The 17,020-nt window shown below is 45.8% G+C and overlaps 1 protein-coding gene and 1 long non-coding RNA gene across 2 annotated transcripts in view; one reads left to right on the top strand and one right to left on the bottom strand.

The window, feature by feature from the left end:
* Positions 1-17,020, bottom strand: part of LOC129058179 (uncharacterized) — a 118,280-nt gene that overhangs the window by 38,081 nt on the left and 63,179 nt on the right. The gene's annotated exons all lie outside the window — the stretch shown is intronic.
* Positions 1-17,020, top strand: part of ASB18 (ankyrin repeat and SOCS box containing 18) — a 69,196-nt gene that overhangs the window by 16,336 nt on the left and 35,840 nt on the right. The window contains exons 2-3 of the mRNA XM_002813024.3: positions 6,405-6,527; positions 9,868-10,135. Of these exons, the coding sequence (XP_002813070.3) occupies positions 6,405-6,527; positions 9,868-10,135 (391 nt within the window). The remainder of the gene's footprint in view (positions 1-6,404; positions 6,528-9,867; positions 10,136-17,020) is intronic.

Genomic DNA, 17,020 nt, shown 5'->3' with positions numbered 1-17,020 from the left:
CAAACAATCTTTTTCATAATCCGTGTAGGGATCTTGCCCAGGTCTAATGTCAAGATCATGAGTCTGAGGAATCCAAATTCTCTTTCCATTTGAAAACTAAACCTCTAGTCTTCTGGTCCTTCTTTTGTTTTATCACAATTCCTCAAAGACTTTGACAATTGTTCAGCAACTTCATACACAAATTCACTCTTGAAAGAAGCTGCATTTGTATATGTACTAAAGTTGGCAGAAAAGATAAAACCTGAGTTGTATCTTGAGGCTATGTATTGGCTTTGACTAAGCTGAGAAGGGTGAGGACCAAGAAAATAATGAGATTAAAATGACTTGACCCAAGCAAGCTATAGATAATGTGAAGGCAGCAGGCAACAAAGAGCACAGTCAAGAGCACTGGGTCAGGAAACTGTTATTCACGTAACTATAGGGCATCGTTCAGCTGCTGGGAAAGAAACCTAAAGAACTTCGGTCTTCTGGAGTCCTCCGCTCCTTGCTTTTTCCTGTTTGATCCTTGCAGGCAGGGGTATTGCTAGGTTTTTTGCCTCCAAATCCTCAAACCTTAAGACTCACCCTAAAACATAATAAAGATTACATAAATGCTTATTGAATGAATGAGTGAATGAATGAATGAGTTGGTTTTCAGGTTTGTTTGTTTTAATGCAATCATCAACATGTGGCTATTCTTGTTCTTTAAAAAAAAAAAAAAAGACAGCTCTCTGCCATGCTTATGAAGTAATCTGCATGTCCTACTTATGAACTAATGCTATCTACCATGAGCTATTGTTAACGCTCTCACCAAAAAAAAAAAAAAGAGTCTGTTTCTTGACTACTACGCCTTACCTACTGAAATCAAGCTTGGATACTTAGGAAGCTGTTGACAAATAACACTGGAAAGCTAAATTTAGCATCTGGTGCAGTGTGGAATGGCTTTTATCCCTGGACTTACCTCTAGTGTCCCATCCCTTTTAAAAATAACCAGCGACAAGCTATATCAGGCATCAGGAAATTCGTTAAAGTGAAACACAGTTGGATCAGATTATAGCTGTGCATGAGTATGTCCTTCAGAAATTTATCCAATCACAAACAATCAGTCTGAGAAAAAATAAAATGGCAAAATGGCTATGCTTAGAGAAAGGAAAGACCCAAAGAGCTTCATATTGGTGGGAAAATGAATAGTGCAACTACAGAATACATAAATGAAGGGGGAAGGAGATGAGACCGAAGTCCATCATGTTGTTCTAGTGGACATTTGAGAAGGGAAGTGGTCTCCACTGAGTTACTGTTGGTCATTTTATGCATGCAAATGCATTTGATCTCCGATGAAGGCTCTAAGTTCCTTACAAACATGGTCTATTTCTTCTTTACTGATGCATTTTCCAATGCACCAGCAGGGTCCTAGGCACACAGTAGGCTCTTTGAAAAAAAAAATCTCTGCTGTTCCCATTGATGACATTGATGCTGCTTTTGCTACTGATGATGTGGATAAGGGAGGTGAACTTTAAAAACATGTGAAACAAAGTTTTAAAGAGTTCTCAGGGGGCATACAGTAGCCAAGGTCTTTTTTTTTTTTTTTTTTCTTTTGAGATGGAGTCTTGCTCTGTCACCCAGGCTGCAATGCAGTGACGTGATCTCAGCCCACTGCCTCCCAGGTTCAAGCAGCAATTCTTCTGCCTCAGCCTCCCTAGAAGCTGGAATTACAGGCATGTGCCACCACACCAGGCTAATTTTTGTGTTTTTAGTAGAGATGGGGTTTCACCATGTTGGCCAGGCTAGTCTTGAACTCCTGACCTCAAGTGATCCACCCGCCTAGGCCTCCCAAAGTGCTGGGATCATAGGCATAAGCTACTGTGCCAGGCCGGGTCTTCTTACAAAACCTAGTAAGGATCTCTACATGTGGGGGAAGGTGGGCTGTGCAGTGAAGCCCACAGATCTGAGGTAGGTCCCCACGCTGAGCACCTGAGACCTGCCCTAGGCCAGCCCAACGTCCACGTTATGGTGTTCTTCCTTAAGGGCGAAAGGCAACAGAGGGCCAAGAATAAGAGCAAGAACCACTGAGGAGTTTTAATGTTGAGCAAATTTGAAAGAGTCCAGTCCATTCGTTCTCTCCACTATTGGCATTGAAGACCTTCTGTGTGTGGAACACCACGTGGGGCATGGAGAACTTCCCAGAGAGGAAGCAGCAGCCCCCACCGTCCTCCAAAAAGCTCACGGTGAAGTGGGACAAAGACAAGGAACCAGCAGTAATAGTAGAGTGCCCAGTGCCACAGTCAGGGTGCAAGGACAGACATCAGGACTGGTCTTGGAGGTCAAGGAAGGCTAAGCTGTGTTGGAGGAAGAGCGAGGCTGGCCAGGTGAGGAGGGGAAAATAAGGACTGCAGGCAGACGGAACAGCTGGGCACTGGCTATGTCAGGATTGAGAAACCTTGAGAAAGGTAACTGAATCTGTGAGTCCCCAGTTTCCTCACCTGCAAGTGACATCAAGGGTATCCACCTGCAGGGATACACACCTGACAGAGTCACTAGCAGTGGGTGTCCAGGGAGCAGCAGCCCCCGAGGGCAGCTAGCTCTGATCCCCCAAGAGCTAAGCCCAGTGGGCCCTTCTGCAGCCCCAGAGCTGAGCCTTTGCCCAAAGGTCAGACAAACATGGTAAAAAATAAACCCACAGCCCCCATGGCAACCAACTTGGGTCGTGGCCAAGTCTCCCCCCACACCGAGCTGAGGTTGACTCTCACCTGTGTGAGCCCCTCAGCTTTCACGGCACAGCCCCTGTCCCTTATTCCCCTGCATCATAGACTGCCAAACGTGGCCTCGTCCCTCCCCACCCAGCACCCCTGCAGCCCTCCCCTGTAGAAGAGAGGTGGGTTTTATTATTTGGGTGAACCTCCAGGCCTTGGATCAGTTTGTGCACATAAACTCATGCCTGTAACAGGGGTCAGAACAAGGGTTCTACAACAAGGGTCAAAACACATCTATATCAAACCATGAATGTGTTCGATTGCTACTCCACCCTTTGCTGCCATCTCTTGTAAGGAAAATCAAAGGTCTCCCTTTGCTGAGCACTCCTTAGTTATAGAAGATCTTGGTGAAAGGGGCAACCCAAAGGCCAGGTTACTCTTCCAAATAAAGAGCCCACACAGAAAGCCTGCTCTGGTTGGGCACTCAGAGGTCGGGGGGTACTTAACGAGGGGTGGGGGAGTCACAAGGCAGCCTTTGTGTGCAGAGAAGACTGAGAGAGAAGAAACTGGCATAAGAGGCGGCTTAGGAAGCTCAACTGTGACCAAGGATGCGCAGCCCAGTGAGCTCTATTCCTTGATTTCACAGCTTTTTTCCTGTTGCTTCTCTGCTGTTGCTTCCCGGTTGCAACACCATGTGGGGATGGGAACCCGTGGGTCCCCAGGTCTAACACTGGCTGCGAGCAAATGGAGGCTTATGCTATGTCCGCCTCCCTGGGCGAGGGTCTGCTTAGCCCTCCTGGGCACATACTCCACCGCTCTTCTCTCTGCTTATCCAGGCAAAGCCCTCCTGACCTTTTTACCTCCCTCCAGCCTCTGCTCATACAGTTTGTATTGTAACTCATGTGCACAGGCCAAAGAATTCTGTAGCTCACTATCATTGGCCCATTCCAACTTCCTGGTGGGGAAAAACAAGAATGGTTGAAAGAAAGAAAGAAAAACAGGCCGGGCACGGTAGCTCACACCTGTAATCCCAGCACTTTGGGAGGCCAAAGTGGGCAGATCACCTGAGGTCAGGAGTTTGAGACCAGCCTAGCCAACAAGGTGAAACCCTGTCTCTACTAAAAATTTAAAAATTAGCTGGGTTTGGTCACAAGAACCTGTAATCCTAGCTACTCAGGAGGCTGAGGCAAGAGAATCGCTGGAACCCTGGAGGCAGAGGTTGCAGTAAGCAGAGATCACATCGCCGTACTCCAGCCTGGGTGACAGAGCAAGACTCTGTCTCAAAAAAAAGGAAGGAATTGCATATTATTTATGTTACAAGAAAAAAATGAGCTTATTTAATTTTTTGACAATAAAATAAAGCCCTGAACCAAACCAAACCTTAGTAAATCACTCATAAGTTACTAATCAAGAACTGTTATCATTCATTTGAAAAAAAAAAATGTGGCATTTCTCATCTTCAGCAAGGGGCGCACATTTGGGGATCAGTTCTCTGTCCCTGGAAGAAACTCACAGATACCAGGGCCCCAGATCATGTCTTTGGGAACCCCGCATCTGTCCTATGGAGGCTCCTAACACCCAGGGACACTTATCTGGAATCTGGTCATTTGCAGTGTCCAGCGGGGCCTCCTTCACACATCCTCAGGGTGGCCACAACGCTTGGAACACACATCTGCTCATCACTGGTCATGGCAACAGAGAACATGGACGGGAAAAAAAGCAAAAAGACACTCTTCAAACCGAGAAAGAGAAGCTTCACTTATTTCAGGTAGTAGTTACTTTTTTTTTTTTTTTTTTGAGATGGAGTCTCGCTCTGTTGCCCAGGCTGGAGTGCAGTGGCACGATCTCGGCTCACTGCAAGTTCCGTCTCCTGGGTTCATGCCATTCTCTCCCCTAAGCCTCTTGAGTAGCTGGGACTACAGGCGCCTACCACCACACCCGGCTAATTTTTTGTATTTTTAGTAGAGACGGGGTTTCACCATGTCAGCCAGGATGATCTGGATCTCCTGACCTCGTGATCCGCCCGCCTCGGCCTCCCAAAGTGCTGGGATTACAGGCGTGAGCCACCGCGCCTGGCCTTTTTTTTGAGACAGGGTCTCACTCCACTGCCCAGGCTGGAGTACAGTGGCACAATCATGGCTCCTTATAGCCTCGACCTCCCAAGCTCTAGTGATCCTCCCCACCTTAGCCTCCCAAATAGCTGGGACCACAGGTGCATATCACCATACCCAGCTAATTTTTTTTTTTTTTTTTTTTTGTAGAGATGGGGGAACCCTTGCTATCTTGCCTGGCCTCAAACTCCTGGACTCAATAAATCCTCCCACCTCAACCTCCCAAAGTGCTGGGATTGGCCGGACATGGTGGCTCATGCCTGTAATCCCAGCACTTTGGAAGAACGAGGTGGGCAGATCACTTGAGATCAAGAGTTCGAGACCAGCCTGGCCAACATGGTGAAACCCCATCTCCACGAAAAATAATTTTTTAAAAAATTAGCAGGGCATGGTGATATGCACATGCCTGTAATCTCAGCTACACAGGAGGCTGAAGTAGGAGAATCACTTGAACCCAGGAGGTGGAGTATATAGTATATACATATAGTATACTATCAGTGAGTATCATGAAATATTATTCTTCTTTGGATTTTTCCCAACTATTTATAAATGTAGAAACCATTCATAGCACCCAAACCATACAAGAGCTGGGAGTGGAGATCACCAACTAGTGACAGCAGACAGACCCTTTCAGCCCTATCACCCTGAGAGTAGGTCCTGCTACCTGGCACCACCTTTGCTTGGAGAGAGACTAAATCCTGGGCAACCAAGAGCCATCTCTGGAAAGTGGCTCCTGACAGTGCTGGCCCAGTTCTGAGGTCCTACCTGATGCAACTGGAAGCCAGCAGAGTGGCGTGGGGGACAGAGGATGGACTCTTGAGACAGGCGCACATGGGTTCCAATCACAGCGCAGCCGCTAACTTGCCAAGCAGCCATGGCCATGCTATTTCCTTCATGTGGTTGTTACTGGGAGTAAAGAAATAAATATGGTAATACTTAAAAAGCAACTGATGTACATCGGGTGCTTCATAAATACTTGTTTCTTTCCTCTGAGCTTAAGACTTTTATTTCCAGATTCTAAATATAGTACTTTAAAAAAAAAAATCTGAGAGGATAATACTTATTTGCTAAGTATTCTGGTCACCAAAGTCATTTTTGTAAGTGAGTCACTTACTCCACATAAACAGGTAAATTCAATGCTATTTAAGACTGGGGAATCATCTGCCCAACAGCAGGATAAATGAGTCCATCATAATTAAATGTGTGCTGGGAGTCTGCCCTCAGTGCATGGAGAGCTACTTTGGAGCTATCCAGATGTGTCTGTCTCCAGAGTTAGCATCTATATCATCACAAAGGGGGTGGCTGAGTACTGTGGCATCCTGGTGCTCACATGCCCCTGGTGATATCAAGTAACCATTATCACATCAGAGGCCACAGGAGTTATAAATATACCACCATGGAGCCCCAACTGGATGACAATTGAGTAATGACAATAGAAATAGCTCACACTCCATAAGACCATCTTTCCCGTTCCTGAAGAACTCTTCTGAAATCGATGGCATCGCAATGGAGAGGCAGCCAGGGCCAGTGAGAGGAAAACTTCAAATATTTCAAAAGACAGAGAAGGAGCCTCAAGCTAGAGCAGGGTCCCCAGTGCAGGAGTACCACACTGCCCTGGTCGCAGGGGACCTGGACCATCTGAAGCCCCTCATGGACCAGTTCTTCCAGGATGCCAACGTGGTGTTTGAGATCAATAAGGATGAGATGGAATGGCAGGTGAAATCTCCAGCCACGTTTGGACTATCAGGTACCCTTGTTCTTTAAAGCTCATTTATTTTTAAGGGGCTACTAATACTCTCTGGGAATGTAAGGCTCCCGTGTGTAGACTGGGCACAGTGGCACTGGGTTTAACATACACAAGAAAAGGACATCTGATGAAGTTTGCTCGCAGTAAAGTGTAGGTTTTAGGTGATGGCCTATAAGAGATCCAATTGGAAAGGCAAAGCAGCGATTGGTGGGAATGCCTATCCGATGACGCTGGGTGTCCTCTTGTCTTTACAAAGGAGCATTGGTTTAGGTGCGGAGCTGCCTGTGCCTGCATCTGGCAGCCAGGGAGGTGGGTGCTGAAGAAGGAAAGTCTCTCCTTCAATTGCGCCCGGAGCAGCCTTTGGCACACAGCTCTGTGTGAGGTCCTTCTATGAATCTGCAAATGCCACAGCTACAGCAGGGGCACAGCCAGCATCAGTAGAGGCAGGACCCCAGGGCTCTCTGTAGATCCTCCTCCTGGAATCTGGGGAATCCCAAGAATGGGGAAGGAAAAGGGAAGAAACCAGAAGTCTTGACTTTGTACATGTCTGCAGGTGCTCTTGCTGCCTGAACATGGTCACTGTGCACTGGGCAGACAAGCAGACCTCCCAAGTGGAAAGAGGTCCCCTCCTCCCCCTGCACACTCGGGATGTGCAGACACTTGCTGACCACCACGCTGCATACGGGGCTTTCTCGGCTGGCACCCTGCTTTGGGCACCCCACCCGCCACCGGCTCAGATGCAACATATTTACCAAGAAGTTTCATGTGTTGGAATCTACAGCAGCTCTGCCAGATCATGGGATTTGAGAATCTGAGGTCAGTGGCTGGTGGCCAGTGTCCCATGTCCCTGACTCTTAAGCTCTGGCAGGCAAAGAATGTGGAAGGTCGGCTTCCAAAGAACTGACACAGTTCTGTTTATACCTCACATGGGGAGAAGAGAATAAACTCAAAACACTGTCAGAGGGCCAAGCAGCTCCTGCCAACCAGTGAGGCGGTGGGGGCTGCAGGAAAGGCAAATGGCAGTTCCTGTTGGAGCTGCATGTCCCAGCCGACCCCTTCTGGGCCTCCTCTCCCTCACCTATCCCAGACCAAAAATACCAATTGCAGCCCTGGACATACACACACACACAAATGTCACAATTTCAAATAGATAGTCATGTTCACCCATCATTTGCACATTCTGTATCCAAAATCAGTTTCCTCTTTCCCTCCCGAATCTTCCCACCCCTAAGTTCTGCTGCTGTCCTGTGGTATACCTGGATGACAGGATGCTGGAGCATGCCCACAGCGAAGGGATGTGGGCTGGTACTGAGGAAACCTCAGCCCAGACAGTGAGTAGTGGCCCGAGGCCTCCACGCAGGCTGGGAAGAGAGGGAGGCAAGCTCAGGCTGCCTGGATTCTAGGCTCCTTCAGCACAGCCACCTGACTGCCCTGCAGCAGATCCAGCAGCAGAAACTAGCAGACCCTGTTTGAAAACAGTGACCCCACGTGCTCTCCCATGTAAAGACTTCTCGGTGGCCAATTCCAGCTCCTCTAATGGGGAAGGGATTGGTCTGAGTACACGAAGCAGGTCCCCAGTGGCCACCACCTCGGTGCCCCTCCATGATGGAATGCTGGCCCATCCAGCCCACAGTCATAGAGAGCACTGACATGGGGGAGCTGATGCTTAGAGGGACACACAACACGCAGAGAAGCCTTAGTCTATGTCCCTCCTGGTGGCAGAACTGGGACCAGAGGGTGGGAGTTACAGAAAGCTGATTCAGGCTTCCTGACTGCATCGCCGAGGACCCGGAGACAGTGCTGGCCCACACTGTGGCTGAGCTAGATCCCCATCTACGGCTTCTTCCCATCAGTCCCTGAGAAGACTCAGGAATCCAGGGTGGGTTTACTGAGCTGCTGGGGTAGGGTGGGGCTGGGTTGGGGATTTAGCATTCCCCAGAGAAGGCAGTAAGTAGTTTTCATCTCTCAGAAAAACGAATCGAATCAAAAAACCAAGAGCTGGCACCTGCAGGAATGTAGGTTATTGTTATCACGGGGATAACAATGTAGATAGACTACATCCATCACCCCCTCCAGATCTGACCCGGTCTTCACTGGGAAGGGCAGCTCAAACCCATGCAGGTCCACGTCCCTGGGGCCTCTGGCCACCACCATTCCATGCCAGTCCCACAGGCCCCTGCTTCCCCCACTGAGTGCGCAACAAGCTCCAGGCTGGGCCTTAGGGACTCAGGGTGGCTGGAACTCGGCACCACATGAAGGTAGGTAATTAACGAATGGGCTTTCAAGGCAGCTCAGCATGGGTCCTGGGAAGGAGGTGGCCTGTGAAAAGGGTCTCCTCTGCGGCTCATTACAGCCACAGTATCTATTCTTCCATCATTATCAGAAGGCCTTCCTGCCATGTGAAATCCTGCCCCTTGATGTGTATTCACCAGGGACTACATCCCCCATTTCCACGAGCGCTCCTGGCGGCTAACAACCTTCCACGGGCTTTTTGAAAGTGCCAAAGTTTTCAGAGAAGTAAAAATGTATAGCACCTGCTCCATTCATCCCTCAAGAAAGAGCAACCCTACACACACACACACACACACACACACACACACACACACACACACACACACACACACACACACACACACACACACACACACACACACACACACACACACACACACACACACACACACACACACCCCTAAAAAGCGCAAAGAAACAAACCAGGATTGTGCTGAATGTGGACCGCCACATCAAAGTGTGCTTCTAAAAACTCAGCCACTTGCAAGAGAGCTAAACTTTCTCTGAGTCCTTTTCTTGAACAACCTTGGTGATGTGTGGGTCAGTTTGTTTTGTCTGTTGTCTCTTCTTAATGATAAAGGGACAAGTCTGGAGCTCAGCTAAGGGAGCGCTGGATTCGGGAAAATTCCACAACCCACTTTCCTCTTTCAATCTGCCCTAACTCAGGGCCTGGAACACGTGAATTCCTCACTTAAATTCGCCTACCGCGCACCCTGCTTGGACAGCTTTTAACTTACCCCATTTTCCAGTCACCCCCGTATTTGGCAAAATCCTCTTGCTTCTCAATACCTGGCGCCCCATCTCTCTGGTTCGGTTTTAGCCTTCAATCTCTCCTTTGTATTTCTTCCTCTGTCTACGCCTGTCTCTTCCCAGTGTGTCTCTCTGCTGTCTCTGTGTGCGTCTCTGATTCTATCCTCTTCTCCCTACCTGCCTACCTGGTACCTACCTTTAAGAGAAGGCTTCACTCTCTTTCCGCCTTAAGGAACACCGCCCACCACCACCACAACTAACCTCCCCCTGACCTTACATCCCACCTCCCTCCCCGCAGGCCTCTGGACCCTGGAGTACAAGCGCGAGCTCACCACGCCCCTGTGCATCGCCGCGGCCCACGGCCACACCTCCTGCGTGCGACACCTGCTCGGCCGCGGCGCAGACCCAGACGCCAGCCCCGGCGGCCGCGGCGCCCTGCACGAGGCCTGCCTCGGGGGCCACACGGCCTGCGTCCGCCTGCTGCTGCAGCACCGCGCCGACCCCGACCTGCTCAGCGCCGAGGGCCTGGCGCCTCTGCACCTCTGCCGCACGGCCGCCTCGCTCGGGTAAGGACCTCGGGTCAGGCCCGCGGCGCCCGCCCCGCCCCAAGACCAGACGCCCCCACCCCCTCCACGAGACCGCCGACCCCGCCTCCGCCTCTGACCCAGCCCCCGCCTCCGGACCCAGACCCTGCACCCTTGACTCTGCACACTGGATCCCCAGGCCCGCATCCGCCCCGTGCTTACCCGGGCCCCTGCCTCGGGACCCAGATCCAAGACCCCTGACCCGGGACCCCAGACCTGGCACCTCCCGGCCCTCGCCCCGCGCCCCGGCCCCCGCGGGTTTAATTAGCGCTTGATTGCGAGCGCGCGCGGGAGGCGCCACGCCGAGGTAATGAGCGCGGTGATCACGGCCCAGCCGCCGGCGCCGGGGATGCTAAAAGGCCACTGGCGGGGTTGGAGGCTGAAAAATTAGGGTTTTTAATGATAATTTTATGCAGAATAATTGTCACAGTGTGACATAAATGGTTAGCTCCTCGGGCGGGGCTTCCAGGCCCGCTCGGAAGCGGAGCTGTGCCGGCCTCTAGGGAGGCCCAGCGGCCGCGCAGCCAGTTCGCGCCCGGGCGCGGGGTCTGGAGGTCCCGCAGCCCCGGTCCCCAGAAAGCGCCCTCCCAGCGGGTGCTCCGGGTCTCGGAGAGGCAGCGGGGCCACGTGTCTTTGCACAGGACTCGCGTGGGGTTTCTCGGCTTGCATTGTGTCATCTTGACATTTCTGTTAGTCAAAATGCTCCAGCCCCTGCCCTTGGAGTTGTCATTGCATGGCCTTCTGTCTCTGGGGGAAGATTAAGGAAAGTCGCCCACGTTTAGTGCTGGGAACCCGGGCGGCTCTCAGAAACCACATCGCCCTTGCTGCTTCTCCACCGACTGTCAAAGTTGCTTGGATGTCCTGCCCAGCAGAGGCAGCAACGCAGGCAGGCGGGACTGCTGGGCATTCAGGAACTCAGGCAGAGGACCCACCTAAGAAGATCACTTGAATTCAGAGCGGGGACTCAGAGGGCCACGTGGACCCCCGCCAGTCTTGAGAATGAGGAAGGAAACAAGGTTCTAGCAGTGCTCTTTAAAAGCAGCTTTACCAAGGTGTGATTGACATTCAGCAAGCGGCACGTGTTTAAGGCGTACAATTTGATAAATTCCGCAGACTTACACACTCGTGCAACACCCTGCAGTCCGTGGAGGGCAGATATTTATCATTCCCGCTGTGGCCTCACGGTGCCCATGGTTCTCCCTCCAACTGGCCCCTTCCTCATTTTCCATCCCTAGCATCTGCTTTCTATTACTTGGCTTAGTCTGAATTTTCTAAAATTTTGTATAAATGGAATCTGCAGTCTTTTATCTGACTTCTCTCGCTTGACATAATTATTTTAAGATTCATCTATGTTGCTGTATCCGTAGTTCATTCCTTTTATTCCTGGGTAGCGGTCCGTGATATGGATGAACCACAGTGTGTTATGTTCATCCATTCAGATGTTGGGAGACATTTGATTGTTTCCAGTCTGGTGAGTCTTTTACAAACAAAGTTATCATGCACATTTGTGTGCCAGCCTTTGAATGGGCATATGCTTTTATGTATTTTGAATAAATACCTAGGATTGGAATGGCTAGGTCACATGGTGTGATTAAGAACGTAACTGTTAGGCTAGGTGCGGTGGCTCATGCCGGTAATTCCAGCACTTTGGGAGGCCAAGAAAGGCGAATCACTTGAGTCCAGGAGTTCAAGACCAGCCTGGGCAACACGGCAAAACCCCATCTCTACAAAAAATACAAAAATTACCCAGGCATATTGGCATGCACCTGTAATCCCAGCTACTCAGGGGGCTGAGGTGGGAGGATCGCTTGAGCACAGGAGTAAGCCATGTTCACGCCACTGCACTCTAGCCTGGGTGACAGAGTTGAGACCCTGTCTCAAATAATAATAACTAATAAATGGCCCAACTAGTTTTGAAAGTTGTACCATTTTACATCCGCACCAGCGATGTCTGCATGTTCCAGTTGCTTCACAGCCTCACCAATACATGGTATGGTCAGGCCTTAATTGTACACATTCTAATAGGTGTGTATACATATCTTGTTATAGTTTTGATTTTCATTTCCCTGGTAACTAGTGATGTTGAGCATTGTTTCATGAACTTACTTGCCATCCACATACAGTCATTTGTCGCTTAACGACGGGGATACATTCTCAGAAATGTGTTATTTCATCATTGTGTAAACATCATAAAGTATATTTACACAAACCAGGATGGCCTAGCCTACTGCCCACCTAGGCTATATGATTAAGCCTCTGGCTCCCAGGCTACAAACCTGGACAGCATGCTACTGTACTGAATACTGTGGGGAACTGTAACACAATGGGAAGTATTTGTGTATCTAAACATAGAAAAGGTACAGTATAATCTTATGGGACCACTACTGTATATGTGGTCTGTTGTTGACCAAAACCATTGTTATAAGGGACATGACTGTATCTTCTTCGGTAAAGTGTCTATTCAAATCTTTTGCCCATTTTTAAAATTGGGTTGGTTGTTTTCTTGTTTAAGTTTGAGGTTTCTTGGGATATTCTAGATATGAATCTCTTGTGAGATATGTGATTGGTAAGTATTACCTGCCAGTCTCTGGCTTAGATTTTATTCTCTTAGCAATGTCTTTTGAAGAACAGAAGTTCTTAATTTTTATGGAGTCCAGTTTATCCATTTTTTCTCTTTTAAGGATTAGGTTGAGTTATGATATCTAAAAAAAAATTTGCCTAACCCAAGGTCATACAGATTTTCTCTTATATTTTCTTCTAGAAATTTCATAACTTTACATTTTACATTTAAGTCTGTGATCCATTTTGAGTTCATTTCTGAATATGATGTGAGGTAGGGATTGAAGCTTTTTTATTTATTTTTGCATGTGGGTATCTGACAGTTCCAGCACTGTTAGTCGAAAATAAGTATTTGTGAATCTAAACCCTTCCTTTCTCCACCAAACAGTCTTTGCACCTTTGTCAAAAATGAATGGACTATATATGTGTGAGTTTATTTCTGAGCTCTCTTGTCAAGCATGTGCAAAGCAGGGCAAAGTCTGACTGGTTCACCTGGTGAAGATGTGAGGAGCCACTCTATTACATAAAGAGTGAAAGAAAGAGTAGCCAGTGGTGTTGGCTCCTCATGATCTTTATCCCACACACCAAAAAGGATAACACCTAGACAAAAAGGGCTGGATGATGTCAACACAAGTTGAAGAATACCCCATTTCTGAGCAGCCATGCCTAGATCAGAGCTGAGAGGTTCATAGCCTGTATCTCTATTCTGAAGGGGCTGAAGCAGGAAGGCCCCTGCGTCCTCAGGATCCAGAAGGCATTGAGAAACCGTCTCATAGCAACCTCCTAGGGGACATAGCCAGGTGAGGGGGCAAGGGTCTTATAGCAACTCCTTACAAGCTTCCAACCCAGGAGTATCCAGGTGTTCTACCAAGACGTAGATTCAGTAGTGGTTCCAGTTTTGTTTTGTGGCCTATGTGGATATGTTCAGGGTCACCAGGGTGCCATGGCAGAGCCATCCCCCTTCATCTCTATTCTGTTTCATTGCTCTATTTGCCTATTTTAATACCAATACCATACTGTCTTGAATATTGTAACTTTATAATAAATTTTGAAGTCAGGTAGTATAAGTTTTCAAGCATTGTTCTTCCTTCTTGAAGTTGTTTTGGCTATTCTAGCTCCTTTGCATTTCCAGATGAATTTTAGATTCAGTTCATCCATTTCTACAACATATCTTCCTGGGTTATGTTGTCCAAATCTATAAATCAATTTGGAGAAAAATAAAAATAAAAATATTGAGGCTTTCAAGTCATGCACACAATATACTCCTCCATTTATTTATTTCTTCCTTTTCTCAGCTGTGTTTGATAGTTTTTAAGGAACAAGGTTTGCATATACTTTGTAAGATTTATTCCTAATTATTTCATTTTTTGATGCTGTTGTCAACTGTATATTCAAATTTCCATTTCTGACTGTGTGTAGCTACTATATGAAATTTATAATAATTTAATTTTGTATATTGACCTTGTATCCTATAATCTTTCTAAACTCACTGTTCTAGTAGAATTCCATAGGATTTCTTGTAAGCAATCATGTCATCTACAAATAAATACAATTTTACTTCTTCTACAATCTAGATGCCTTTTATTACTTTTCTTTATTTTATTGCACTGGCTAGAACCTCCAGTGCAATGTTGAATAAAAGTGGTGAGAGCAGATAATTTTTCTTGTTCCTGTTGATCCTAAGGAAAGCATTAATTCACCACTAAGTATGATATTAGCTGTAAAATTTTGCAGATTCCTTTTTTCAGAGATAGAGAACTCCCTTCTGTTCTAGTTTGCTGACAGTTTGTATTATGAATTAATATTGAATTTTCTCAAGTTTTTTCTACATATATGGAGATAATCATATGGTGTAAGTTTTGTCTGTTAATATAATAATTTATATTGATTAATTTTCAAATGTTAAACCAACCTTGCATTCCTGGGATAAACCACACTTGATCATGAGGAGTTACCCTTTTTTATATATTATTGGGTTTGATTTGCTGGAAAAAATATTTAGTATCCACATCTATGTTCATGAAAGATATTGGTCTGTAGTTTTATTTTCTTGTAATATCTTTGTCTGGTTTTGGTATCAGAGTAATGCTGGTCTCAAAAACAATTTGAGAAAAATAATTTGAGAAGTATGCCCTTCTCTTCTATTTTCTGGAAGACCTTATGTAAAATTATTATTTCTTCCTTAAATGTTTGGTAGAATTCATCAGTGAAGCTATCTGGACATGTCTTTTTGTGATAAGGTTTTTAACTATGAATTTAATTTCTTTACTAGCTATAGGGCTACTCAGATTATTTCTTTTTTTTCTTTGAATGAGCTTTAATGCTTTAATAGTTTGTATTTTCTAAGAGACTGACCTCTTTCAGCTAAGTTGTTTAACTTATTGCCATAAAGTTGTTCCTTATTGTCCTTTCAAGAGCTGTAGATTCTATAATGATATCACCTCTCTCATTCATACTAGAATGTGTCTTATTTTCTCCCTAATAAGTCTTGCTTTTGGTCTCATTGTTTTTCTCTATTGTTTTTCTATTTCATTGATTTCCACTATACTCTCTATTATTCTTTCTTTGGTCACATTGAGTTTCAATGGCTCTTATTTTCTAGTTGCTTAAGGTGGAAGCTAATGTCATTGAGTCAGGAACTTTCATGTTTTTTAATATAGGCTTTTAGTGCTATACATATCTCACTACATACTATTTTAGCTGAATCCCATAAATTTTAATATGTGTGTTTTTGCTTTCAATCAGCTTTAAATACTTTCTAATTTTCTTTTTTTTTTTTTTGAATCATAGGTTATATAGAAGTATGTTATTGAGTTTCAAAATATGTGGGGATTTTCCAAATATCTTATGATTTCTAATTTAATTCCATTATGGCTAGAGAATTTACTTTGTATGACTTTAGTCCTTTTTAAATTTACTGAGAATTGTTTTATGATCCAAGATATGCTATACCTTGATAAGTGTTTCATGTATACTAGAAAAGAATGTATATTCTACAGTAGTTCAATGGAGTGTTCTATAAATGTAAATTAAATCAAATTGCTTAACCATGTTGTTTCAGATTTCTATATCCTTGCTGATTTTCCTTGGACTTGTTTTACAAGTTATTGAAAGAAGAGTGTCAAACTCTGTAAGAATAATTGTGGATTTGTCTGTTTCTCTTTGCAGTTCTGTCAGTTTTTGTTTCAAGTAATTTGAAGCTCTATTATTAGGTACATAAATGCTTAGCATTATTCTGTCCTTTTGAAGTACTGACCTTTTTATCATTATCAAATTATTTATCGTTAGTAATATTCTTTGGTCTAGGCCAGGTGCAGTGGATCACACCTGTAATCCCAGCACTTTGGGAGGCCAAGGTTGGAGGATTGCTTGAGGCCAGGAGTTTGAGACCAGCCTGAGCAACATAGTGAGAACCCTTAGCCAGGGATGATGATAATAAAAATGTATTTCTCACAGTCCTGGAGGCTGGGAAGTCCAAGATCAAGTTGCCAACAGATTCATTGTCTGGTGAGGGCCTGTTCTGTGCTTCCAAGATGGCATTGTGTTGCTTCCAAGATGGCACTGTGTTGCTTCCAAGATGGCATTGTGTTGCTGCATTGTCACATGGCAGAGGAGCAGAAAAAATGGAAGAGGCAAATTTAATCCCTCAAGCCCTTCTATAAGGGCACTAATCCCATCTATGAGGGCCTAATCACTTCCTAATGACCCACCTCTTAATATTATTACATTAGGAATTAAGTTTCAACATGAATTTTGGAGGGACACAAACATTTCAACCATAGCACTTGTCAGGTGGACCTCTCTAACATGAAACTTGCTTCATCAAAGTATGCAAGCTGAGAAGACAATAGAGACAATCTGCTTGCAAGATGAAAGTTACAATCTTCTGTAATTTATTCACCAAAACAACCTCTTGTCACCTTTGCAATAGTCCATTGGTTAGCGGCAAATCAAAGGTTCTGCCCATGCTCAAGGAGAGGAGAGAAGAGCATGGATACCAGAAGATAGACTTCAGTGGGGGACCATGCTAGAGACTGCCTACCATACCATCCTTTCATTTTTTAACTTACCTGTGTCTTTATTTTTTAAGCGGGTTTCTTGTAGGCAGATTATAATTGAGTCTTGCTTTTTTTAATCCAATCTGACTGTCTTTGTTTTTTAATTGGGTGTAGATCATTCAGATTTAATGTAATTTTGATATAGTTAGGTTCAAAGCAAATGTCTATTTCTTTTCTATTTGGTTCATCTATTATTTGTTCTCTTTATCTTCTTTTCTACCTTCTATTCTGAACATTTTTAATGATTTCA

This window comes from Pongo abelii, chromosome 11 (genome assembly GCF_028885655.2).
Source record: "Pongo abelii isolate AG06213 chromosome 11, NHGRI_mPonAbe1-v2.0_pri, whole genome shotgun sequence".
In the NCBI taxonomy this organism is placed as follows: domain Eukaryota; kingdom Metazoa; phylum Chordata; class Mammalia; order Primates; family Hominidae; genus Pongo; species Pongo abelii.
Note: the sequence above shows the minus strand (reverse complement) of the source record. Positions and strands in the feature narration are given on the sequence as shown.